Source organism: Panthera uncia, chromosome F1, assembly GCF_023721935.1.
Source record: "Panthera uncia isolate 11264 chromosome F1, Puncia_PCG_1.0, whole genome shotgun sequence".
Taxonomy (NCBI): Eukaryota; Metazoa; Chordata; class Mammalia; order Carnivora; family Felidae; genus Panthera; species Panthera uncia.
The window spans coordinates 32,011,247-32,036,779 of record NC_064813.1 but is presented as its reverse complement, the minus strand read 5'-3'; the positions used below and the strand labels follow the sequence as shown (position 1 = coordinate 32,036,779).

The following is a 25,533-nucleotide window of genomic DNA, read 5'->3' as shown; positions in this document are numbered from 1 at the left end:
TTATTTGGAAGCTCAAATTGTGGGATTTGTTCAGTGCAAACTTCTTCAACGTGGCTTCTTTGCCTTTTTTGACATGTCCCCATCATTCTTTGAATACAATCTAATTTTCAACTTGGTTTCATAGCCCTGAAATTTGCTATTTCTTCATGGAACCCTGGTTCCTTTCAGTAAAGAATAGATTTAGAAGCCAAGATCTGGGCACTAGGTGTGCACACTGGTGTTGAGATGTTGTTCTTAAATCCTCTCAGGAGACAGAGCTAGGATATTGAGGAATGAGTGTGTGTGTGTGTGTGTGTGTGTGTGCATGTTATATGCATATTTATGTTATATTTACTTATTATTTAACAACTGAGTTCATTTTCACACTGATATCCTCGGTTCTAATCCAAGACCACAGTTCTTTTTTTCTCCCTTTCCGTATTTCTAACTTCCTTCTCCAACACTGAGAGACAGACCTGGCTTCCATTAAACTTCACATATTTATTATTTGATCAACCCCTGCCCCACCCCAGTCTGCATGCATGCTCCCTCACCCTATTTGGGTTCTGATATACCCTGCAGCCTTTCCTACTTGTGGATGTCCCCATGACCCTCAGAACATGGGTTGTGACACTCCAGACCAGCTTACCATCCACATTGGATGGCCTCATCACCCTATGAGCTCTGGCTCTGGCTTCTTGCTTGGAGTCTGACACTATGCTCTAGGACTCCCCCTTGTCCCCATGTAGTTGTCTTCCTCACCCCACTTGGGCTCTGACACCACACTCCAGGTGACCTTCACTCATGGATACTCATGGATTTCCTGTGTCAGGCCAACTGTCTATGCTGATGCCTTCCTCTTTCACCAGGTATGCCTCTGTGTGGATTTCTTCTTAGGCTTTCACAGCCCACGACTGTCCCCGCCCCCCACCCACCCACCCACCATGGCTTGGATCCTACTCTGATTTTGACTCCTTTTTCCTTCAGTGTAGACACACTCTTCACCCTTTTGGGCTTTGTTGCCCCATGCCAGGCATCGCCATCGGGAACCTTCTTATCCTGTTGAGACTCCTGGTTGGTTTTTTTTTGTTTTTTTATTTTTTGTTTTGTTTTTTTAAGGTAGGAAGAGACCTTGTCTTGTTTTGTAAGTGCTCTACAATATGCAGATGGTAAATGAAATTGCTTTAAATATATCCATGCATGAACCCTTTTATGGATATATCATTTCCACAAAATAGGGTGGGGAGTTAGGTTGTAAAACAAGGGGGAAAGTAATAACAGGGCATCATCATTTTGGTGTTTGGCAGTTCCACCAGAAACTTCCTCTTTTTTTTTTTTTTTTAATGTTTATTTATTTTTGAGACAGAGAGAGACACAGCATGAATGGGGGAGGGGCAGAGAGAGAGGGAAACACAGAATCGGAAGCAGGCTCCAGGCTCTGAGCCATCAGCCCAGAGTCCGACGCGGTGCTCGAACCCCCAGACCGCAAGATCGTGACCTGAGCCGAAGTCGGACGCTTAACCGACTGAGCCACCCAGGCGCCCCAGAAACTTCCTCTTAAGGTTGGATGTTTACAGTGTAATTTAACAACTGTAGTATATATTATGTTATTTTATAAAACGTTTGTCTTAAAAATTTTCCAGTATCAGTTAAATTTTAGCCAACTCTTAGTTATTACACTGTGTAGACTATAAGAAGTAGTTGCCAATTAGAGAAAGAATATATTGTTGCAAAAGTTTGAAAGAGGAAAAATCTTCATAACTGCATTTTTAAAAATGAAATTCCTGGGGTGCCTGGGTGGCTCAGATGGGTAAGCATCCGACTTCGGCTCAGATTACTATCTCACGGTTCATAAGTTCAAGCCTCGCTTTGGGCTTTGTGCTGACAGCTCAGAGCCTGGAGCCTGCTTCAGATTCTGTGTCTCCTTCTCTCTCTGCCCCTGCCCTGCTCACACTCTGTGTCTCTCTCCCTCAAAAATAAGAATAAACACTTTTAAAAAATTTTTTTTAATGAAATAACTATTCCAGGTACATTTCGGTGTTCTTTCACTTTGTAAAGTAAAATGCAAAAGTAAAGTGAAAAGTAAAAAGTATGGTATTATTGTTTTCAAAACTTTGAGGATTTAGGTAATATTTTATAATTACATGAAAATATAAATACATAAATAATATGTAAATTATATAAGTATAATTTATATATTCCAATATGTATATTCCAAATTTCACAGCTTTAAAATTGTTTCTCTCAAATCAGAAACACTAGTGAAGTCTCCTCATGGAACCTACTTAGCATCTTTAAATATCACTAAGTGTCTTTTGGGTAACTAGTGCTTTAGTCCCTGGAGAGCAGTTACACTAACTATCAACAAGAGCCAGATGACTAGAGCTCAGCTATGTAAATATATCCTGGTTGGCTGACATCTAAACTGGGACCTGATGGAAGTAAAGTATTAGATTATTACCGGACAGAAATTAGATTGTGTTGGTCACATGAGAAGGAAGTTCAGACAAGGATTAATATAGTGAAGCAGCTGTTGAAGAAGAAAGACCACAGAGAAGATGTTTTAATCAAGATGAATATGAAATCAGATTGAAGGATAAGGAAGACAAGGATTTGATCATGCGGGTTTTTCTAGCCAACGTCCTTTATCTTCCTCCCTGCACCCTGTATGCTTTAGGCACATACTTTTTGGTTGGTTTCTTTTCCTTTTGTTTCATGTGTATATATATTTTTATACTCTCAATTAGTGTATAAGCTTCTGTAAGGGAAGTGTTTAGTCATTCTTTTCTTTTTCCAATTTTACTGAGATATAATTGATACATAACATTGTATTAGTCTAAGGTATTAGCACAACATAGGATGTGATACATGTATTTATTGCAAAATGATTTACCACAGTAAGTTTAGTTAACATCAGTCACCTCACATAGTTACACATTTTTTTCCTAATAAGAACTTTTAAGATCTATTCTTTTAGCAACTTTTAAATCTACAGTACATTATTGCTAACTGTCATCATGCTGTATGTTGCATCCAGGATTTATTTATCTTTTAACTGGAAGTTTGTACCTTTTGACCACCTTCACACATTTCTTCCACTCCCCACCCTCACCTCTAACAATGACCAATCTGTTCTCCATATGAGTTCAGATTTTGTAGATTTCACTTATAAGTAACATCATACAGTATTTTTCTTTCTCCTTCTGACTTATTCCACTTAGTGTAATGCCCTCAAGGTCCATTTGTGTTGTCACATGGCAAGATTTTCTTCTTTTTTCTGGCTGAATAATAGTCCAGAGTGTGTGTGTGTGTGTGTGTGTGTGTGTGTGTGTGTACCACATTTTCTTTATCCATTCGTCCATTGATGGACCCTTAAGTTGTTTGCCTGTCTTGGCTATTATAAAGAATCCTGCAGGGAACATGGAGTGCACATATCTTTTTGCGATAGTGATTTCATTTTCTTCAGATAAATACCCAGGAGTGGAATTGCTTGATCTTATGGTAATTCTACTTTTAATTTTTTGAGGAATCTCTGAACTGTTTTTCCATGGTGGTTTTACCAGTTTACATTCCCACCCAAAGGACACAAGGGTCCCTTTTTCTCCACATCCTATTCCAGCATTTGTTATGCATTCTTTTTGTTATTGGACATTCTAACAGGTGTGAAATATCTCATTATGCTTCTGATCTGCATTTCCCTGATGATAGTGATGTTGACCACCTTTTCATGTACCTGTTGGCCATTTGGATGTTTTCTTTGAAACAAATGTCTAGTTCCTCAGCCCATTTTTTTTTTTTTTAGTGTTTATTTATTTTTGAGAGAGAAAGAGAGCATGAGCAGGAGAGAGGCAGAGAGAGAGGAAGCACAGAATCTGAGGCAGACCCTAGGCTCTGAGCTGTCAGCACAGAGCCCAACGTGGGGCTCAAACTCAGGACTGCAAGAGCATGACCTGAGTTGAAGTCAGACACTTAACTAACTGAGCCACGCAGGCACCCCTTCTCAGCCCATTTTTAAATCAGATTGTTATTTTGCTGTTAAATTGTATGAGTTCTTTAAATATTGAGTATATGATTTCTAAATATTTTCTCCTATCCCATAGATTGCCTATAATTTTTTGATGGATTTCTATGCAGAAGCTTTTTATTTTGATATAGTCCCACTTATTTATTGCTTTTGTTGCCTTTGCTTCTAGCAAAGGCAAAATCTTGTCAAGACTGTTTTAAGGAACTTATTCCTTATGTTTTCTTTTAAGATTTATAGTTTCAAGCTTTATGTTCAAGTCTTTATTTTGAATTGATTTTTGTGTGTGATGTGAGATAATGATACAGTTTCATTCTTTCACATGTGACTGTCCAGTTTTCCCATCATCATTTATTAAACAGACTATCATCTCCCATGTGTATTCTTGGCTGTTTTGTCATAAATTAATTTACTGTATGTGTGGGTTTATTTCTGGGTTCTCTGTTCTGTTGATCTGTGTGTCTGTTTTTATGCCAATACCCATACTCTTTTGATTACTATAGCTTTGTAATATAATTTGAAATCAGGAAGTGTGATACCTCCAACTTTGTTTTTCTTTTCCAAGATTGCTTTGGCTTTGGAGTCTTCTATGGTTCCATACAAAGTTTAGGATTGTTTTTTTCTATTTCTGTGAAAAATGCCAGTGGAATTTTGATAGAGGGTCACTTTGAATCTTTCTTTCTTTCTTTCTTTCTTTCTTTCTTTCTTTCTTTCATATAATTTATTGTTAGCTAACATACAGTGTATACAGTGTGCTCTTGGCTTCGGGAGTAGATTCCCGTGATTCATCACTTACATACAGCACCCAGTGCTCATCCCAATTTATGGACATTTTAACAGTATTATTTCTGCCAATCTATGAGCATAAAATATCTTCCCATTTATTTTGTGTCTTTTTCAGTTTCTTTCATCAGTATCTTGTAGTTTTTAGTGTACAGGTACATCTTTCATCTCCTTGGATAAATTTATTCCTAGGTATTGTGTTCTTTTTGAAGCAACTGTAAATGGAATTAAAAAAAATTCTTTTCTGATACTTTGTTGTTAAAATGTAGAAATGGAACTGATTTCTTATATTGATTTGCATCCTGCAATTTTACTGAACTCGCTTTTTTTATGTTTATTTATTTTTGAGAGAGAGAGAGACAGAGAGAACATGAGCAGGGGAGGGGCAGAGAGAGAAGGAGACACAGGATCCGAAGCAGTCTCCAGGCTCTGAGCTGTCAGCACAGAGCCCAACATGGGGCTTGAACTCAGGAACTGTGAGATCATGACCTGAACCGAAGTTGGATGCTTAATCTCAGTCTGAGCCACCCATGTGCCCCCAAATTCACTTATTCTAACAGTTTTTTGGTGGATTCTTTCAGTTTTTTATCTATATAGTATCATCATCTGGAAGTAGAGATAGTTTTACTTCTCTTCCAATTTAGATGCCTTTTATTTCTTTTCTTTCTCTGGCTGGGATTTCCAAAACTATATTAAATAAAAGTGGTAAGAGTCAGATCCATGTCTTGTTCCTTATCTTAGAGAAGAAGCTTTCGGCTTTTCATTATTGAATATACTGTTAGCTGTGGGTTTGTCATATGTGGCCCTTATTGTGTTGACTAATGTTCTTTCTGTACTCAGTTTCTTGAGAGTTTTTGTCATGAATAGATGTTGAATTTTGTCAAATGCTTTTTTTACATCTACTGAGATGATCCTATGATTTTTATCCTTTGTTTTGTCAATGTGTTGTATTACATTGATTTGCAGATATTGAACCACCCTTAAATCCCTGGAGTAGATCCCAATCTATCATGCTGTATGATGCTTTTAATGTATTGTTAAATTTGGCTTGCTGATACTTTGTTGAGAATTTTTCCACCTGTGTTTATTAGAGATATTGACCTGTAATTTTCTTGTGGTGTCTTTGTCTGGCTTTGGTATCAAGGTAATGCTGACCTGGTAAAATGAGTTTGGAAGTGTTCCCTCCTCTTCTATTTTTTTGTAACATTTTGAGAAGAGTTAGTATTAATTTTTCTTTAAGTTTTGGTGACTTCACCAGTGAAGCCATCTGGTCCTGAACTTTTGTTTTTTGGGAGATTTCTTTATTGTTGTCATTGTTTTGCTGTGTTTTGTTTTATTAGAGACAGAAAGACTAGGGAAAGGACAGAGGGAGAGAGAATATTAATTAGGCTCATGCCCACTGGAACCCGGTCTCACGACCATGAGATCTTGACCTGAGCTGAAATCAAGAGTCAGATGCTTAACTGACTGAGCCACCCAGGCACCCCGGGAGGTTTTTGATTACTGACTGGTTATTTGTCTGTTCAGATTTTATATTCATGATTCATTCCTGGTAGCTAGTATGTTTCTAGGACTTTATCTGTGTCTTCTAGGTTGTCCCATTTATTAGCACATAATTGTTCCTGTTAATCTTATATGATCCTTTGTATCTGTTATATCTGTTGTAATGTCTCCTTTTTCATATCTAATTTTATTTATTTGAGTCCTTTCTCTTTTTTCTGGGAGGGTGGCACCTATTCTCTTCCACGTAGGTGTGGACATTGAAGCTGACTCCATCTCCACCTTCACTCTGATGGCTTCTGATTAATCTGAGTGAATTATGGCAATCCCATTCCCCTGAGATGGGTTCAGGACTAGATATGTACCTAGTTCTGTCAGTGCTATCCGTGGGACTATGTGCTGAGCAATTTGAGGTCTGAGATCTGAGAAAGATCACCTCTCTTTTAAAAAACATATATATATATAGGTAAAGATAAAGGAAAAGACGGTATTCTGACTCCTGAAACCACAACACTGGGAAATTTTTAATTGATTTTATGTTACAGTAAATACTAGATATTACCATTTAATTCATAATGCAGTGACTGATTAAATATACATCTTTAATGAGGGGAGACATTGGTTAAATAATTTAAAAACTGTCAGTAGAGAATATATTTGGAAACCACAGGATATCCAACTATCAATGTCTTGCTGTTGTACTTTTTAACCTAGCAGGATTTGTTTCAGGCTTCAAGAAGTTTGGACATAGCTACTTAGTGATGTTTCAGTTACCCTGATATGTTCTATTTGTCTGCTTCTCCATCCTTAGCTTTCATTGTCACGCTTGTTGCTTCATGGTTACAAAATAGCTGCAGCGCGTCCAAGGAAGAGGAAGGAGAAAGGCCAGTGGACAAAAAGGGCATGCCAGTTGAGTGGGCCTGCTTTTATCAGGAAAACCAAAGGTTTCCTGGAAACCGCTCTCTGAAACCTGGGGTGTTGTGTTTTATTTGCTGCTAAGTGCAGTGTATCAACTTTATCTTCCCTTCTCAAATTTAGTTTCAAATATGTTAGTTCAGTAACTTGTTTATTTTTTGCTTATGCTTTATTAACTAAATGTTAGACTCACTAGGTAAGACATTTAGTTTTCTTTTTCTAAAATTTGGGCTCCTGAGCTATAAATATGTAAATTTGTGCTAAGTTCATGCAAATTTTAATTTGAACCAGGCATTGTGGAAATTTTTAAATGAGTTTTGTTTTTCTTATGTAAAGTTTTTCTGTCTTAGGAAGAACAGAAAATCTATTGAACATTTGAACTGAACTCCATTATAAGAATTACAATACAAAATACCTCCTCTCAGGGTCCCTTTTGAGAACAGAGATTCACAGTCCATTAAAAGAAAAAATGAGCAGTGTTTAAATTTAATATCTGATATTGCATTCAGGATTTAGCTGAGACTTAGCTGTTCTTAAATTATGTACTCAACTATTTTTTTTTTTTTTTTTTTACATCATCCACCTCCCCCCACCTGTATCCTGTTCAGAGACGTATTTATTCTGGGTTACTGAGATAGATCATTGAGGTAAAAATTAAAAGGATAATTTAAGGCTGAAAGAAAATATGGTTCGAAATGAATTGCTGCAGGTAGCAATGCGCGCTATAGACAAGGTAGAGCTGAACTTTAGAAGGAGTTAGGGACACATGGTGCAGTGGGGCAGTGAGTGGCCACTGGGTAGTTGAGACAGGGGAAATGCAGTTTTAAGCCTCTGTTCAGTGTTAGGGATTAGGCCTAGATTCACGGTGCACCTCAATTTAGGATTCTGGATCTAGGGTGGATGTGGAAGAATAGTTCCGAGCTAAATGCTAGTTTAAGTTCATCTCAGTCATTGGAGAAAATAAATGATGTCTTGTATTTGTTGTACCCACCATATTCTCACCTGTTGTGACTAGAGGAGCCACTCGTCATAGGGGAGTAGGTAAAATGTGTATGCTTCCAGACTGTTTGGAAAGAAAGAACTAAGTAAATAAGCTATTGCACTAATATTTTTCGCTCTCCCATTTTTATGGTACATGACAGCATCTCTCCGAGAATATGACTTTTATCTTTCCTAATCTGATTATGCAGGAGGAGAGGAGTGGAAAACCAGGCTATTTTATTTCTGTGTCTCTCAATTAGGGAAGGAGGAAACTCATGAGTGAATGTAACAGTTATGTTGCCACAGATTTTTTAATCCAGTTTTTTTTTTTAAGTTATTTACAGTTATTGTGGACGGTACTGCATGTTGAGGCTAATTGGAAACAGTGACCAGATTCTTAATCATTGTCAGGAAACTGCATTCAGAGAATGAGAAGAACACCCCCACTGGATGAATTGCAGCCACCACCATATCAGGATGACAGTGGTTCTCCCCATCTCTCATGTACGCCCTCAGAAATTGGGGACAGTAAATGTGAATTTTCCCACTGCAGCAACAGTCCACGATGCTCATATAACAAGTGCCCAAGTGAAGGAAGCACAGGTCACGAAATAGAAAGTTTTCATAATAAAGGATATGAAGAAGACGTTCCAAGTGACAGCACTGCAGTCCTGAGCCCAGAAGTAAGTAAAAAAGCACATAGAGTTTTTTAAATGGACGTTATTGGAGGATAATAATCCTGTGCTTCTCCTCTTGGTAAGACGGTTTCATCACTATCCTTGTCCTTTGTGGCTTACGGTACCCGTGTTCTCCTTGATCTAATCTTGATCCAGCAGACGTGTCAGGACTGTCTCGACCATCCTTCACCCACCCCACCCCCTTTTCCCCAAAAGGAGGATGCGTAGCTAAAAATGAGAGCAATACACAAGATACTGAAAAATTGTCTTCCCCAGGTTTCCACCTCAAGATAGGTCTTTTTTATTTTAACACGGTATACCAAACATTCTGGAATTACCTGTTTCTTCCATCTTGAGGCTCCTATTATGTGTTTTTTATTTTTAAACTTCTTTTAGTTTGGGTATTTTTACTTCTGGGAGGTTGCTCACTGATGTTTTATAGGTTTTTCAAAAATGATGTTTTTGCATTTTTATGTGATGGAATATGGAAGGGAAGAGTGATGCTCAGCTTTATTAACAACATTTGGATTCATGGCATCACTCAGAGTTGTTGGTTGTGTTTTAAGTTATTTCCTATTTTGAAGCAAAAAAGTGAAAATGACAACAAAAATACATGTGTTGAACTTTTGAAGTCTTTCCATGTTCTTAAAAGGATTTTTGTTTTAATCTTTAGACAATGATGAACACTGTAATAGTAATTTGAGCTTTCCATTAGGTACTATGTACTTCGAGGACTTACCTTCTTTTAGATTGCAGCTTTTTACAACTTTTGTCCCACACAGCATTTCAGAGTGGTACTCTAGTTATGTCAGTGTTCTCACTAGGTGAATTCCATATACTGCCAAAATTAAATAACGGAAGTAGAGCCATGAACAGAATTCCCCCAATTTTAAGTTTTTCTTACATAATTTCTAAAAACACGTGTTATCTGTCACTATGTTTCTACTATTTCTAGTATTCTAATATGGTATCTAATTTAGAAGAAAATTCCACATTGGAATTTTAAGTTTAACACGTCCGTATTTCATGGTTTTCCACAAAGACTATTTCTTTGTGCTCTGTGCATGAACAAATTTGAGAACACTGTTTTGTAGGTTTACACACTGGATAGATAGCCAACAAGTTAATGGAGGAGCCTGGATTGCGGAGTTAACAATAACAGTAGCAGTCAACAGTTGTGCCAGAAATTTGGCTATAAGCTTTATAGTTAGCTCAGTTAATTTTAGCAACCTCATCTTCAGGAAGTTATTTCCATTTTACAAATGAAAATATTAAGACTCAGAGAGTTAAGCAGTTTGCCCACATACAAGCACCTATTAGATGGTAGAACTGTAATGCAAACCCAGGTCTGTCTGACTGCAAAAGCAGTGCTCTTAACAACTATATTCTGTTGCCCTTCTTGACCTAAATCGTTGTGTGGGAAATTACTTTGATCATTGGCATGGTACCCTCCCTTGCCTGGTACCCTACCAGGCAAGCTGTTTCAGAGAACTCATGGACCAAATTCAGATGCTCAGATCACGTGTGTGTGTGTGTGTGTGTGTGTGTGTGTGTGTGTGCATGCACATGTGTTTTAACCTATTTCTTTTTTTTCTTTTTTTTTAATTATGAAATTTATTGTCAAATTGGTTTCCATACAACACCCAGTGCTCATCCCAACAGGTACCCTCCTCAATGCCCATTACCCACCGTCCGCTCCCTCCCACCCCCCATCAACCCTCGGTTTATTCTCAGTTTTTAGGAGTCTTAACCTATTTCAAATATAATGTAAGAAGAGGAGCAAAGTGAGGTAGGTTAACACACTTAGAATAGGATGCCAGTAGGTACAGGTGGTAGGAATACACTATATATAAGCCTTGGTTTAAGTAATGCCCAAGTGTCCTATGTCACTCTTTCTGCCCCATCAGTGTTCCCTATATATGGTTGTAGTAACAGGGACAAGAGTTGAGTTTTTTTTGTTTTTGTTTTTTTTTTAAAGTAATCTGTACACCTAGCGTGGAGCTTGTACTCACAACCGCCAGATCAGGACTTGTATACTCCACCAGCTGAGCCAGCCAGGCACCCCAAGAGTTGAGATGTAAACAACAGTGCCAGGGGCCAAAAACATATACTTGTTTTCTGGGAGAGATGCAGGGACAATTACTCCTGTCATCAGTAAAAGTTGCCAATTAGCCTACTAAATCAACCTAGGTTCTATTTCCATTAAGGAACACATGGGTGACAGAGCTTTAGCTCAGAGGTGACATGATCATGGCTTGGGCCTTGCATTCCTTCCTTTAGGCAGTACTCATTTGTTCTATTATATTTTTGATTCATTATGTCTGTCTTTGGCATACCTTCCAAGTTATTAATTTAGTTACTATCTGTATTTACTGTATCTTCTGAATTTTGCCTCTCAGATTACTTCCTTATTCATTATTTATAGTTAACACAGGCGTTGAGTTTTGCCCATATTTCAGAAGCTGCCAGCTTGCTGTCTGTTGACACTTAGTCTCTTCTATCCTGCTTGTTTTTGTGTCTCTGTAGCAGAATTGAATATATTCAGACTACAGCAAGTGCATGTTGTATCAATATCTAGATGCTTTTATAGCCTCTGTTAGTATAAAGTCCACTCTTGTGTTTTTTCAAATTTATTTTGCTTTCTACTGTTCCTTTAATAGATACTATTTATCAAATAGAAAAGTCTTACTTTCCTCTTCATTTAATTCAGGGCATAGCTATGTTAGTGCCCATCTACATGCACAACTGAACTGGGATAGGAGTGAGGGTTCCAGTGAGGGTTCCCTGGCAAGAAGGTCAAAAACTCTACTGATGACCTGTTACTAGCTGACAGTCATTCAAATGTAGACACCTTGAAAGGAGGGATTATTTTCTAGTAGCCTGTTTAGAGAACACAAATAGTAATTTTTGTCTATAAAGGTCCACCCTTTTAACCCTCTCTGGGACGTTATGAAATTTTTTACTGCCTTGTAAATCTTAGCTATTATGATACTATTTTAGAAAGTATTTCATTGAAAAATCAAAGCCATGTAATTAATCATCTTTGATTGCCAATTATGAACTGGCATACGTTAAAACATTTTGCTCTAGATTGTCAGTTTTTTTTGACAGAATAAGAATATGTTTATCCTGATTTCATCATATTCCATTTAAAAAAAAAAAAAGCCAAATCCTTCTCTAAGTGTCTGTTCCCTCTCCCTAAGTGTTGTTCTTCATTTCTTCTTTTTTTTTCATACATGGTACCAAGCAGGGTCACCCATAGGTAGACATGTAAGATTTATATGTAAAAGGCCTGAGTATTTTTGGTTCTCTGCTGAGTCTTCCCCAACTAAAATACAGCCTGGCACATGGTTAGTACAACAGTTAGAGTTTGTGTTCAGCTGCTTTAACAAGAGACCAATATGATGGCTAAAAACCACAAAAGATTGTCTTTCATTTAACAACAGTCTAGGGGAGTAGGTGGCTTCGCTCTACATCATTCAGGGGCTTGCGGGGGGGGGGGTGGTGGCGGGCAGGGCGGAAGGTTGTTTTTTTGTCACTCTGCCGTCCCCTGGAGTATTTGTCTTAGTCCACATGGTCCAAGCAGAGCCACCCATCCTACCTGCGTATCTGCTGGTGGGAAGCCTGAGAAAAAAAGAGAGTGAAGGTCAAGTAATTTCCTCTATAAACCTAATCTGGATGTTTCAGACATAACCCTGCTTGCCTCCCACTGACCAAAGCCAAGTCTCATGAGCATAGCGGCCACAAGGAAAGTTTTGAAGGGCGGTCTCTTGTGGGACAGTGTGTTTCTGCCTCAACTCTGGTAGCCCTTCTCAGAAATGCAAAAAGGAAGAATGGGACTAGTAGGAGTGGCTGCTACCGTAGGCACCAAGGACATGTTCAGAAGCAGAAAATTATAAAATTGGTCCACATTTTAAAATGTCCATCATTTTAAGATGTTTAAGACTTGTTAAAATGCTTGAAGGGACAAAGTGGTGTCGTTGAAAGATCAGAGACCTGGGTTTGGCACAGTCGGTAAGTAGCCAACCCTTTTGTTACATTCCAGGGACTTAGGCTGGCAGGAATTTGAGACAATTCTGGGTAAAACAGGTACAGCTTCTTCCAGCCTCATCATTAAAATGTACAGTTTTGGTCTTTCTGGAAGTTTTGAAATGTATAGTCAGCAATTTTCAACAGTAAGTAACCTCAGAAAATAATACGTAGTTTTAAATTGAGGTTAAAAATTAAAGTGTAAATAATGTATGTGTTATGGAAAATAAGTATTTGGCCACAAGTATTTTTGAGGCCTCTGTATTTATACTTTCATATTTCCCATTTCCCTTGATTTCCAAGCCTCAAGGTGCTTACACTCTGTTACAGATGGGGTGTTTTAGAACAAACTTTCCAAAGGGGACCAAATTTTTCAACGGCATTATACTTGTATTCATTATCTTTCTATCCAGCCTAATATTGAGCTGTCAGTTGCATTGTTTATAATGTTGAAAGTGCAATTTAGTAGTTTCCTACGAAAGGAAGAGAGATACTTCTTGAAGCATGTATTTTTAATTATAAAAACATATATCTAACTTTCTCAAAATTGTGATGGGGAATACTAAATTCTTTGTATTATGATAAGCTTTTGAGTTTAACCTACCACGTTTACTCCTCTGACCTTGTGGAGTAGCTTTTGATCGTAGTTGACTGTTACTTATTATTCTTATTATTACCTTCTTTGTGACAGTTTTCACATCCTCCTCCTAAAGCAGTATCAGATGTTTATTTACATGCTCGATTAAATACTAGAGTTAAAAACTGAAAACATTTAAATTTGCTTTTCTTAGGATATGTCAGCTCAAGGATCATCTTCACAGCTTCCCAAACCTTTTGATCCTGAGCCAGAAGCTAAATATGGCACACTGGATGTGACTTTTGACTATGACTCACAAGAACAGAAGCTTCTGGTAACAGTGACAGCTGTCACCGATATCCCAACATATAACAGGACAGGTGGCAACTCATGGCAAGTACACCTTGTTCTTCTACCTATAAAGAAGCAGAGAGCAAAAACCAGCATCCAGAGAGGACCATGCCCTGTCTTCACAGAGACATTCAAGTTCAATCATGTTGAATCTGAGATGATTGGAAATTACGCAGTTCGGTTTAGACTATATGGTGTACACCGTATGAAAAAGGAAAAGATTGTGGGGGAAAAGATTTTTTATTTGACGAAATTGAATCTTCAAGGGAAAATGTCACTACCTGTGATATTGGAACCTTCTTACAATCATTCTGTGAGTATCTGATCAAATAGCCTGACTATGCTTTATGTCGTGATATATAACGTAGAGAGTTTTTAAAATCCATTATCAGTCCAGCCACTTTTTTCAGTCTTTTTTAAATGCAATAATCATGCCTTTACAAAATTTCTAAGCCCTGGATAGGTAGGTCTAATTTTTTCTCATTCTAGAAAAGTTGCCCTTGAAGATTATATGTGACTTATGTATTTTGTTTAGTCCTTCACAGAGTCCAGTCCAATGTCTTACACATTTGTTCCTGTGTTAAATATTTATTAGATGATTGATTATGACATCAAACGAACTCCATGCAGATTTTATTGTTTCTTTTCCAGGTTAAAACTAAGTGGTACAGTAAGATCTAGCCCCGTATCTTATTTAATATGCCACAGAAATCATTTGCTTTTATAGAATATGTACTGCTGCCCAGGTCATGGCTAATTATCTTTCCAGAACTGCTATGAAATTATTTTTAAAGGTTCAAAAGAAAATCTGGCCTTGTTATACTCTGTACCCTTTCTAAACAAATGTTTTGCAGTAGTTTGGGGAGAATACTTCAGTTTCGTCTATGAGCTATTACCCCTTTTCCCTTTTTTGCTCCAGGTTCTGATCACATATAAGTCTCTCTCCCTCTCTCCCTCCATATTTTTAACTAAATTCCCGCAAGACATTGCAAATCACAGGAGAGTTGACCTGCTTCTTTAAACCGGAGATACATTATGTCACATAGTTATTTAGATTATGAGAAAATCTGTGATATGCTGTAAGTGTAAATTACAAATTGTATTTATTCCTCTCTACTATATTGAATTAAAAGCATTTTTATAATATAAATACAGAGATTTTAGAATGGATATTTATTTTTAAATAAAGGTATAATATTTGAGGGTTGTTTTTAAGCTTTTAAAGGGTGTAAGCATATGTTCAAGATCAGAGAATTTATACCAGGAAGCATTTGATCTTATAGGACCCTCATTCACATTAGATTTTTTTTTCACCATACCATTTCAGCTGGATGATTTCAACATTTTTAAAACCAAAGGCCGTAGTAAGTATAGTATATCCCTTCAGGTTTGTAGGATACTGTTTAGCCTTTATTGATAACTTGTTACAATTTTAAATTGCAGAATTACCACTGTGGGGAAATATCCCTTTTAAAAATATAATATCAGCAGTTTATCAGAGGAGAGAGAAAAGAAGTCCAGGCAGTATTTCAGAGTTGGAAAAAGCAGTTTTTTATAAAATTGAATATTTGGCAGTTCTTAATAGGATTGTAAACTTTTTCATGATTTGGTCTGAGTGATGACTAGTTAATCTGTGAAAACACATTCTTATAGAGAAATATACCTGATTTAAATTGGAAGAGAATGACCGTATCATCATGAGGTATGTATTTTGTATTTATTTACTTCAAATGATCCATTTCCAACTCTGTGTTAATTATATTCATTTCACAAACAAAATGAAGCAACAGAAAATAATATGGTTTCATCTCTGGTCCAACTAAATTATTTCTGTATATACCTACATTACATGTATTGGCTTGTAGTCCTTGATTCTATATTTCTGACAACCAGTATAGTAAATTTCTGAAGCATGTTCCCAAAAAGAAAAAAGTGCTAGACAAATAGCTTCTAAGAATCTGACTAGAACTGTCCATTGCTCTGGGAGAATTTTTTCTCTACACTGCCACCCTTTTCAGATTTACTGCCTGTGTTTAATTGTTCCTCTCTCTTTCCATCTTTCCCGTTCCACCTTCTCCAAATCCAAAATATTTTGGCTTCTGTGCCAAAAACAATTTAGCACACCACAATTTTGAGGTCAAGACTCATAATTCTATCAGTTGTCTTGTCATAACAATAAAATACTCCTAGAATGTATGTGTTCTGTATGTGCTACAGTGTTTATGTTCTCTTTGCTTAAGTTTTGATACTAACCGTATAGAAAAATCATGTGATTATAGATTACGTGGGTGATTTTAGCTTTAATTTTATAAGATGTAATAATAAATGAGTGAGAAGTTGTCATAATTAAACAATTTATTCTTGTAGCTTTTGAATAATTACTTGATGTCGTTGCAAGAATATTAATTAGCCTTTAGGTAAAGGACAGTTTTAAGATATTCAAAAATTGATATACTATGATTAAACATATTTGCAGTTTAATAACAGTTTACCTTCATGGGTAATAATAGAAAAACAGAATTCTACAATGGAAAATTTAACTTTATATTCAGGAACTGATCAAATCAGTACATTGAGAGAAAAAATGATCACTATCACCAGATGACTGAGAACTAAACCCTGAGTTTCCCTGAGGGTAGAATTTAAGTTGAACTTTAAGATAAAGATTCGGTTTGATCACTGAATGATAGAAAACATACAGAGTTGAAAAGCATGAGTCCTTTGTACTAACTAGCTGTGGCTGTAACTTTGGATAAATTATCTAATCACTTTGGGCATCAGGTTTCTTAATAGTAAAATGAGGGAATTAAACCAAATGTCCCATCTATCTCTGATATTATGTTTCTACTAATATATTTTGGGAAAGGCATTAGGTAAGAACAGAAATGGGTGGAATTTAGATGCATTTGGTGTGCTAAATATATGACATTTTGTTTGGATATTTATTATGATTTCTCACTCCTCCATATATTTTCAACTGTCTTCTAATGTCTGAGAAAGTCCCAACTAATAGTCCCACCTCCCTGAGGGCAAGTTCACTTTCCCAGCCTGACTGGTAGCTCGGGCAGAGCCACGCTCGCGAGGCGCTCCAGTCCTATTCGTGTCCAGGAAATCTCAGTACAGACTGAACAGAGAAGCAGGGGCTGCACTCACATCATGTTTGCATGGGCTGATGGTGGAGGAATCTGATACTCAGAGTCCGTAGTAATTCTGAATTAGCTTTGCTGGTGCAGAAATAGTATGTGTGCTTGACAGTGACTGTTGCAGGAGAGAAAAGACCTTGGCACATGAGTGTCCATGGGGAGCAGTGGCACAATTTCCTCACCGGGCCAGTTCTGCAGCGTAGTTTTAGTTTTGTTCTTGAGAAGCGTATCCATAAGCCTATTCTCTAGTCATCCTGATTCCCTTAATAAATTACTCTTCCGTTTAATGTTAGCTTCCAGTGTTTTCAGATAAGAACCCTGACTGACAAATGTTGAAATAGCCATATGGTTTATTATTTAGTTGTTTTAGTCATCTCTGAAGCCAGACTCAACAGCTAGAATGTTATCAGTTACCCTTCCTGCCCTGGTGTACCCCTCTTACTGGAACTTTTCTCATGTACTCATCTTTGTTCATATGGCACTCTTTCCTGCTATATAACCCCAGCTACTTTCTTCACCTGCATCTTTAACGCCATATTACTCTGTATAACAGTTGCCTGGAATGGCATCTCCCCCCCACTTTTTTTAATTTTTTTTTTTTTTTTTTTTTTTTTTTTTTTGAGAGAGAGAGACAGAGCACGAACAGGGAAGGGGCAGAGAGAGAGGGAGACACAGAATCCAAAGCAAGCTCCAGGCTCTGAGCTGTCAGCAAAGAGCCCAATGCGGGGCTCGAATTCACAGACAGTGAAATTATGACCTGAGCCAAAGTCAGGCACACAACCGACTGAGCCACCCAGGCACCCCACCTCTCCCCTTTTCTTAATTCCAGTTGTATTTCTCATTCAGCTACTAGATTTCTTAATAATATTAGATTTTTTATTATGATTTATTAATAATGAGACTTTGTTCTTTCTCTCACAACCCTTCCTATACAGACACTATTTAACTAGCATAATGTATGCAGTGTGACCAGCTAGGAAATGGGGACTTCAGTCCTATAGCTGCAAAGCACTGAATTCAGCTACCACCTTGAATGAGCTTAGAGGTAGATTCTTGGCCAGAGCCTCTAGATAATAGCCCAGCCCAGCTGAAACTTTGATTTCAGTCTCGTGAGACCCTAAGTAGAGAATCCAGCTGAGCTCATTTGGACTTCCTACCGCAGAAAGTGTGTTGAAACTTAAGCTTTAGCAATAGAGGGCGCTTAACATGTGCCTTGACATCTGTGTTCCATTCAGTCTGGCTCCATGTCATATTTCTGTGTGAATGCATAGCATCTATAGTAAGTAGACGTGGGAGTGGGTGGGCTTGTCTCTGAGGGAAGGAGATCCTCAGGAACTCCTAGACTTAAAGACTGGAGAAAGGAGGGGTAAGGTAGGAAGAAAGAAATACTAAAATATCCCAAGAGCCAAGAATCAGTTATGAAGGAAGGAATGATTAACTTTGTCAAATGCTACTAATGGAACCAATAATCTAAGTATTGAAACTGCTCATTGAGGGGCTCCTGGGTGGCTCAGTTGGTTGAGCACCTGACTTCAACTCAGGTCATTATCTCACAGTTCGTGAGTTCAAGCCCTGTGTCCGGCTTTATGCTGACAGCGCAGAACTTGGAGCCCACTTTGTGGGTTTGTGTCTCCCTCTCTCTCTGCCTCTCCCCTGCCCATGCTCTGTTTCTCTGTCTCTGTCTCTCTCAAAAACAAATTAACATTAAAAAGAAAAAGAAAAAGAAAACTAACTGCTCGTTGAATTCAGGATATTCAGGTAATGGGTAGCCTTAGCGGGACCAATTTGGATGGGGTAGAGGGTAGGCAGAATACAAACTAGAGTGGTAATCATGGGGACAACTTTTAAGCCAAATTTGGCTATGAAAGTAGGAAGGAAGAGGACTTTAGGAAAGATGTTTTTGAGGTTAGGAGAAACATGGGCACACTTAAATACTAATGCCAATGGGGTGCCTGGGTGGCTAATCCGATTAAGTGTCTGACTCTGTGCTGACAGCTCAGAGCCTGGAGCCTGCTTCTGATTCTGTGCCTCCCTCTCTCTCTGCCCCTCCCCTGCTCGCACTTTGTCTCTCTCTCCCCCTCTCAAAAATAAATAAAACATTAAAAAAAATTTTTTTGAATACTGATGCCAACGATGTAATCAGTGATGATGTACAGTATCAGGGAACAAATTGAAAATGGGGATTAACCGATACATTTGGGATGATGAGAGGCAAAAATGTTAAGAGTATTTTTAAGACATGTGTTTAAATTGTGGACCGTGAAATCTCAGTTGAAGAAAGACAGAAGTAAAGCTAGAAAGGGACTGACAGGCAGTGGAAGGAGAAAGGCTGGTGGACTGAAAATCCCAAGGATATCAAGGAACAGATGAGACAGGAGGAGTTGAAGAAGTGTGGAATGACAGGGGAATGTAGTTAGGAGACTGCTTTCAGTTAATTTCAGTGATGGACGACAAGGGTCCAGAATGAGTATCTGCGATAGAATAAGAGGCACAATCGCCGGAGATGGATAAGTTGGTCAGGAGAGGCCAGGTTCTTGGTGGCTGGCTTATCCACCTGCACACTGGAGTCACAAAAGATCCTGGCAGAAATTAAAGTACAAAAGAAGATTGAATGAAAGATTATTGTTCTCAAGGAACGCAAAGGAAATGCCCAGGACAGACTATCTATGAAGACAGGATGATATCAGCCTTAAAGAAAAATAGTTATTCTTGTCTATAAATTCAGAGGAAGAATGTTTGAGAAAGCAGCGGAGAACTTTGCTTTTGACCCTAAGGCATTTCAGGTACGAGGGAATAACCAGGATGGATAAGTCTGCAGAGGATGATGTATCCTCAGGGAAGAATTGGATTTTGGTTGAAGTAAAGCATTGGGGGGTTCATAGAAGAACCTAAAGTTCTGGAGGAGTTTATCATAGATCAGGAGTACCAGAAGGCATAGTGAAGAGATTCAGAAAAGGAGGAACATAATGCAAGGAACATAATGTCTTAAAGTAAAAGATGTAGCCAATATCATCAGGGATTTGCCTTCATTTAGGTTGCTCTGAAATGTCAAACCCAATTATAATTTGAATCTATTTAAATCTCAGATTTTATATAAAGTCTAATTGAAATCCCATCTTTATAGAAATTTGTTACGTTGTTTCTAATATAAATTTAAATTAGTTGATCTTATCTTTGTTTTTTTAAATGTTTAGTTTTGAGAGAGACAGAGAGGGTGAGCATGAGTGGAGGAGGGGCAGAGAGAGAGGAGGACAGAGGATCCATCCAAAGCAGGCTCTGCACTGACAGCAGTGAGCCCAATGTGGGGCTGAAACTCACAAACCGTGAGATCATGACCTCAGCCAAAGTCAGATGCTCAACCGACTGAGCCACCCACGTGCCCCAATCTTATCTGTCTTTGTATACCAAATATCTAGTAGTGGTTATTGCTGTATGAATGTTGAATGGATGGATGGATGAGTAGGTGCATGTGGTACCTATTATTTCTGACTTGTTGCCTCTGATGCTTGTTTTTGTGGCTAGTCATAGGTTTTCTTGTTATTGAACTTGTTCTGTGCCCTTCTAGATTTTAAATACTTTAAGAATAGAGACTGTGTGTGTTTGATTTGTATGGGTTTAGTTATACTTACTTTTCGTAGAACCTAGAACATAGGTATTCAGTGAATACCTATTAAATTGATTCATCAACATGTTCAGGTAAGCCTAATCATTGAAAAATTCTTACTAAGGTCTATTTCATTATTCCCTGCTAGGTATCAAAACAGCCCTGTTAGGAATCTTTTATGATTTAGAATCCAGTGAGTATACTCATAGGGTAATTAAATAGGAACACATCACAGAGTGTTTTATTTTTAAATAATAATCAACTAGAGACATATATGCTTATGTAATTTCCCATTCAAAAGTATAATGCCACAGTCTTTCAGACTTCCTTATGACTTACTAAAATGATGATCTTCTTTTAGGTACTTTAGAACCTATAATTCTTAAAATTCCTGTGTCTCAAAAATAGCCTATCTTTTTGTTAATAGATTGAATTAATTTAGTTTGATATTTATACTGTGACTGTTATTTTTAAGACAGGTAAATTATTACTTATACTCTGTAATTGAAATGTGTGTCCTCCTAAGAATCATACTTTAGTCTGTATTATTAGCAAGTGTCTTCCAAAACTTAGCTTCACCTGTTTTCATATTCACGACATTCACATACTACCATTGTGAAGAATCTACATTTAGAAAATGTACGTTACACTCATTAATCCTAAAGCAATTAAAAATAGAGCTTCATGATAAACTAATGATCACAGTTAAAATTACTACGTGAAGGAGAAAGCTGCCTGTGTATAATTCAGTTCCCTAGACAATAACACCAGTATGAGTCATGGCTCACTTTAGTGTAAAACTAAATAGTTACAGACCTATTTAGAGGCAGTTATTCAGAGTAGGTAAGCATATATTATCAGTAGAGAGGAATAGCTCTAGTCTGGGAAGTATTGTTATTAGATAAATCTTTCAGTGAAAGAGAATCTAAATTAGAAAATAAAAGGAAGCTTTTTGTTTAAATCAGATTCTTAGTTTACAGGGTCAAAAGAAGTCAAGTTTAGATCCTACATCTCAAGAAATTTTGAACATTCAGAAAAATTGAGTGGGAAAAAATGGAATCTTAGTAGCTAAAACTGTTTGTTCTGCATATCGAGTATAGGGAACAGCAAACAACTCACCTAGGATTCATTGAGTTGAAGCCTCCATGTGCTAAACGATACACTACTGAGGACCAGCCTGTACTTCGCTCTTGTATTATTTTTTTCAAAAATGAGCCAGAAAATTGAAGAAATAAGCATAAAGTACAGGTATTATTTGCCTTTTCTGCTGTATTTTATCTTATGCAATTAACTCTTCCAACATACTGATTTCAGTTGTTTGCACTACTAATGAGAGAAATTAACGAATGCTTTATGGAAGGACAGTACTATTTGATCAGTTTAGAGTGGATGAAAGATTATGACAGATAAATTTAGGTTTAAGAGGACAGCATATTCTATAATTAAGAACACTCTAAAGTTCATTAAATAGAGCAAGAGGGGATAAAATAGTGTTCTTTACGGGAACATTTGGAAAGTTCCTGTAAATTATAAATAGTTCAAATTATAAATAGTGACCATTATTTTTTAAAAAGTTTTCATTTGGAGCGTCTAGATGCTAGACACCCTGAATGCATGCCTTTTTCACTAATACCAACCAGAAGCTATACATACTTTCCTTTACAGGTGCACTTTACTACATTACCATGAACAATTCCCTTTTCCTGGGTTGTTGCACAATAATAGAATAGTTATATCCACTGTGCTTATTGGTCATGTGGTGGGTGGCTGATAATTAATGAATAATAACATTGAGTGAGGTTATTCTTGAGGCCTACCTTTTACAGATAAAAGAAATAGCAAACAGAAGCAAAATTTAATTTCTTCTTAGTCATTTTCCCCTATCATGTTCATATTAAATAACAGGGCAGTATCCAGTGGGCAAATCTGTTTCAAAACCCAAATCTTTAATTTTAAGATTTTCACATTTAAAATCTTGACAGATAATTTCAAATAGTAGGTTCTTACTGGAAAAATTATTAAAATGGTTCTAATTTTGAAACATGGTAGATATAAAAATGTATTTTATCAGAATGTATTTTAGAAACCAACCAGTGGTAATTATATTGTTTATAGTCTTTTCATCTGAATTAGTATTGAAGATGCGTCTCCCAAAAGAGCTGTGGATTTATCTGCTGTGACATTTATTTTGAAGTTGATAGAGTTTAATGCTACCTTCAGAGTAATGCCTATTTAGGCATAGAGTGTGAATTTAAAGAGAGCTGAAACATCCTAATTACAAAAATGTTTTTTTCACCAGAAAACTTGAAATTTAGTGTAGAAAAGAAGCAGTTTTGTAGTTGATGCATCTATGTTCTTATGGTGGAATACGACTTTAAATACTGAATGCAGGCCTAGGACAGAAGAAATGAATTTTTAAAAATTAAAGTTGAAGGAAATCTATTATTAGTGAGTTTTCAGTCTAATCATTACATTTGTTCTATGGACTCTGTAGGGACCTATTAGGAGCCAGAAAAAAATATCCATTTGACAGTTACATTTTACTTAATTCTACTCAGAGCAAAGAATAATTCTGGTCAAAAACTGATAGTACATGATAAGCCTGAATATCAATTCCTGATGCTGTTCCTATTAGGCAGATATATTTAAATGATTTCTGTCACTGAAAATGAGCATAGTCCTGCACATACGTTGTGTGCTTATTCATTACTGGAAGCTCCTGCTCAAGGGAAATGCACATTTTTAAGGGTTGTGCATGCAAAGCTATTCTTGGGAAAAGCCTAATTCTCCATAGTGTACGTGCTAGTGCTTGAGATACGACTGGAATATATGACCTGACTCCCTCACAAGGTTGGGATGAGTAAAGGAGATGAACTATGTGAAAACCTTTGTAGACCAGAAATGCTAGTTGTTAACCTGAAATAAAATAGATTATCCTTAATTTAATATGGATCATTCTGCCATTAATAACGTTGTATAAGATACTCTCTTGTCTTGCAAAAAACACAATGTCTTATCTTTCCTTTGTCTAGTCTTAGACCTAGAACGTTCGTATAAGCTCTATCTATCTAGCAGTTACAGTGGTCCTCTTATAGTCTGTCACTTTGGGCAGCTGGTGACTAGAATGGTACCAATTGCATGTTTTCTAGTAGAAAAAGCTGGTATTGCTGATTAGGAACTAAAGACTTAATAAGTTTGGTACACATAATTTTTAAATTATCTGATATATCATCAAAGCATATAATTTATATATAATCAAATTATATTAATATTTCCATAATCTACAATAAAAAATAGAGTGAGCTAATTGAACTTTAATTTGGTTTATTTTTCAAAGAATAAGATATTATCTAGTTCATGGAAAATAGCCTGTATTATAAGTACATTTTTCATATTAGTCAGCTTAATTTGGGGGTATATTTTTCTTCAAAATGAAAGCCGGCATTGTCCCTTTTTCAATATTTATTTAGGGGGGCTGGAGGACTAGAGAGAGGGGAACAGAAGATCCAAAGAGGGCTCTATGCTGACAGCAGAGAGCCCCATGCAAGGCTCAAACTCATGAACCGTGAAATCATGACCTAAGCTGAAGTCAGGTACTTAACCTTAAGACTGAGCTACCCAGGTGCCCCTGGCATTATCCCTTAAGCTGTGTTCACATTATAAAAAATTTTTCTCTATGCTAACTCATTTGTGATATTTCATAAAAGACTAAAGAATTGCCGGGTAGTGGGAATCTACAGTTTTAATGTCGAAATTGTTAGACATCCAAGACAAAGTGTGCATTTGTATTTGGGTGGGTTGGTGTAGCATCCAGGTTGGGAGCCCAGAGGCTCTGCAGTCCCTGGCCTCACATCTTGGTTCCCCAGTTCATCCTGATTTGTGTTCTTAGGTGAGTACTCAGCCCCTCTGTGCCTCATTCATTCATTAGTTCGTAAAAGGGGCTAGTAGCAATGATGGCTGCCTCAGAATATGTGCGGCAAGTAAAGGAGAGAAATCATGTACAGAACTGAAATCATCATCTAGCACAAAGTAGGACCTTGATACTGTTAAGTAATTTGGTTTATTTCGTCTTATTCATGTGTGGATAAATTTAGTGTTCTAAGTCAGTAGTAATCTTCATTTGGTGCTAGTCCATAAATAAAAATTATTATATTGTGTTTTTCAAGTTTCCAAATGAGGAGGAATGTTAGCAATCTGGAAAAGAGGAAGGTAAAAGTCCTTTAATCCAACAGTGTAAAAAGCATTTAATCCAACAATACAAGTCGCTAAATCTAATTCAGGCCTTGAATGTTTTTAAGATACAACTTTTTAGGGGCGCCCACGTGGCTCAGTTGGTTGAGCGTCCGACTTCGGCTTGGGTCATGATCTCACAGTCTGTGGGTTCGAGCCCTGCGTCAGGCTCTGTGCTAACAGCTCAGAGCCTGGAGGCTGCTTCCAATTCTGTGTCTCCTTCTGTCTCTGAACCCCCCCCCCCCCCCCCGTTCATGCTCTCTCTCTCTGTCTCAAAAAGGAATAAACGTTAAAAAAAAGGTACCACTTTTTAGAAATATATTTTTGAATAATTATTTAAAAGTCTGAATTATAGGGACACCTGGGTGGCTCAGTCAGTTAAGCGTCCAACTTCACTTCAGGTCATGATCTCACAGTTCATGGGTTTGAGCCCCATATCGGGCTCTGTGCTGACAGCTCGGAGCCTGGAGCCTGCTTCGAATTCTGGGTCTCCTTCTATCTCTGCCCCTCCCCCACTTGTGCTCTGTCTCTGTCTCTCAAAAATAAAGGTAAAAAAAAAAGTCTGAACTATAAATATTCTTCCAATAAGTGCAATTTCGTTATTTTCAGTCATGTTGGATAACTCATATGACATCAGCAAAGCATACGAGGCAGTTTAGCCTAGGTTATTCTGAGATGACAGAAGCCCTGAAACTTTTAATGGCTTATAAACAACAAAGGTTTCTTTTTCACTGTGCTGCGCG

General features: G+C 37.3%; 1 protein-coding gene across 2 annotated transcripts in view; it reads left to right on the top strand.

Moving 5' to 3' along the window:
- The window catches only part of SYT14 (synaptotagmin 14), a 141,219-nt gene that overhangs the window by 66,466 nt on the left and 49,220 nt on the right, over positions 1–25,533 (top strand). For both annotated transcript variants that reach the window (XM_049634213.1, XM_049634214.1), the window contains exons 3-4: positions 8,591–8,862; positions 13,677–14,126. In XM_049634213.1, the coding sequence (XP_049490170.1) occupies positions 8,591–8,862; positions 13,677–14,126 (722 nt within the window). The remainder of the gene's footprint in view (positions 1–8,590; positions 8,863–13,676; positions 14,127–25,533) is intronic.